The sequence below is a fragment of the Anser cygnoides genome, chromosome 28, assembly GCF_040182565.1.
Source record: "Anser cygnoides isolate HZ-2024a breed goose chromosome 28, Taihu_goose_T2T_genome, whole genome shotgun sequence".
In the NCBI taxonomy this organism is placed as follows: Eukaryota; Metazoa; Chordata; class Aves; order Anseriformes; family Anatidae; genus Anser; species Anser cygnoides.
This window is the reverse complement of record NC_089900.1, coordinates 2,472,473-2,474,178: the sequence shown is the minus strand read 5'-3', so window position 1 is coordinate 2,474,178 and position 1,706 is coordinate 2,472,473. Positions and strand designations below refer to the sequence as shown.

The 1,706-nt window shown below is 51.9% G+C and overlaps 1 protein-coding gene across 1 annotated transcript; it reads left to right on the top strand.

The window, feature by feature from the left end:
- Positions 1–200: 200 nt before the first annotated feature.
- On the top strand, positions 201–1,145 carry LOC136787139 (olfactory receptor 14C36-like). The gene has a single exon (XM_066984272.1). It carries the CDS (start codon positions 201–203, stop codon positions 1,143–1,145), a length of 945 nt encoding a protein of 314 aa, XP_066840373.1.
- The last annotated feature ends 561 nt before the right edge of the window (positions 1,146–1,706 follow it).

Genomic DNA, 1,706 nt, shown 5'->3' with positions numbered 1-1,706 from the left:
GCAATCCCTCCTCCCAGTGCCACTCTCAGACAGCATCAGCTGGCACTCAAGTGATAGAGCTGCAGAAATGTTCTCTTGCAAAGAGAGAGGCTCAGGCGTGGGTTGCTCTAAGTTTTGTGATAGGTTTTCCTCACTGAAGTCTCTTCTAACTTTTTTCTGCCTTATCCTCTTCAACAGACATCTGTGTCCAATGTCAGAAAATGCCCAACAGCAGCTCCATCACCGAGTTCCTCCTCCTGCCATTCGCAGACACGCGGGAGCTGCAGCTCCTGCATTTCACGCTCTTCCTGGCCATCTACCTGGCTGCCCTCCTGGGCAACGGCCTCATCCTCACCGCCGTAGCCTGCGACCACCGCCTCCACACCCCCATGTACTTCTTCCTCCTCAACCTCACCCTCCTTGACCTGGGCTGCATCTCCACCACTCTGCCCAAAGCCATGGCCAATTCCCTCTGGGACACCAGGGCCATCTCCTATCAAGGGTGTGCTTCACAAGTCCTGTTTTTCGTCTTCTTCTTTGGTTCAGAGTATTCAATTCTCACCATCATGTCCTATGACCGCTACGTTGCCATCTGCAAGCCCCTGCACTACGGGAGCCTCCTGGGCAGCAGAGCTTGTGCCCAGATGGCAGCAGCTGCCTGGGGCAGTGGGGTTCTCTATGCTCTGCTGCACACGGCCAGTACATTTTCCCTGCCCCTCTGCCAAGGCAATGCTGTGGACCAGTTCTTCTGTGAAATTCCTCAGATCCTCAAGCTCTCCTGCACTGACTCCTATCTCAGGGAAGCTGGATTTCTCATGTTCAGTGCTTTTTTGGGGTTTGGATGTTTTTCTTTCATTGTGGTGTCCTATGTGCAGATCTTCATGGCAGTGCTGAGGATGCCCTCTGAGCAGGGCCGGCACAAAGCCTTTTCCACGTGCCTCCCTCACCTGGCTGTGGTCTCCCTGTTTGTCAGTACTGACATGTTTGCCTACCTGAAGCCCCCCTCCATCTCTTCCCCGTCCATGGACCTGGTCGTGTCAGTTCTGTATTCAGTAGTGCCTCCGGCTGTGAACCCCCTTATCTACTGCATGAAGAACCAGGAACTAAGGGATGCAGTGAGGACACTGCTTGAATACACATATTTTCAGCATATTCGCCTAGAATAATATGCCTATAATCAGAAATCCCAGCTTTTCACAAAAAAAAACCATACTTTTTTATTATTATCTATCCGTACTATTATTTTCTCTAACTTTTTTTTTTTTCTGATTTATAAAATACTATTCTTAGCCTCCTACAGGTTAATTATTTTCTGATAAAGCACTGCTTTTTATTAGATAAACCCAATATCGAAGTCATCAGAATTTCATTGGTCTCAGTTGCCATCTTGTCCCTTTTCCTCTGGAGCTGGGGGAGCAGCCCCAGCACGCAGGTGGGGCTCAGGGCCTAGAGCCCAGCTGCCACATGGAGGAGCAGCCCCGGTGGCCCTCGCGGCTGCCCCTCACTGCCCGCTGGGCTCTGCCTCTCTGCTGCCTTTGGGTCGGGGCTGCTGCTTCCCTGGAGCCACGGCCATGGCCAGCAGCAGGACGTGGCCTTTTCACTGCTGCTTTCTTTTGGCTTCCACATTGTTCTCTTGTGCTCTTGTACGTGGGTTAGCCCTCAGATCTTGTGTACCTTGGTGACAGTCCTGTTGTCTCTGCACTGGCATCCCTGTCCCAGCAGGCAGC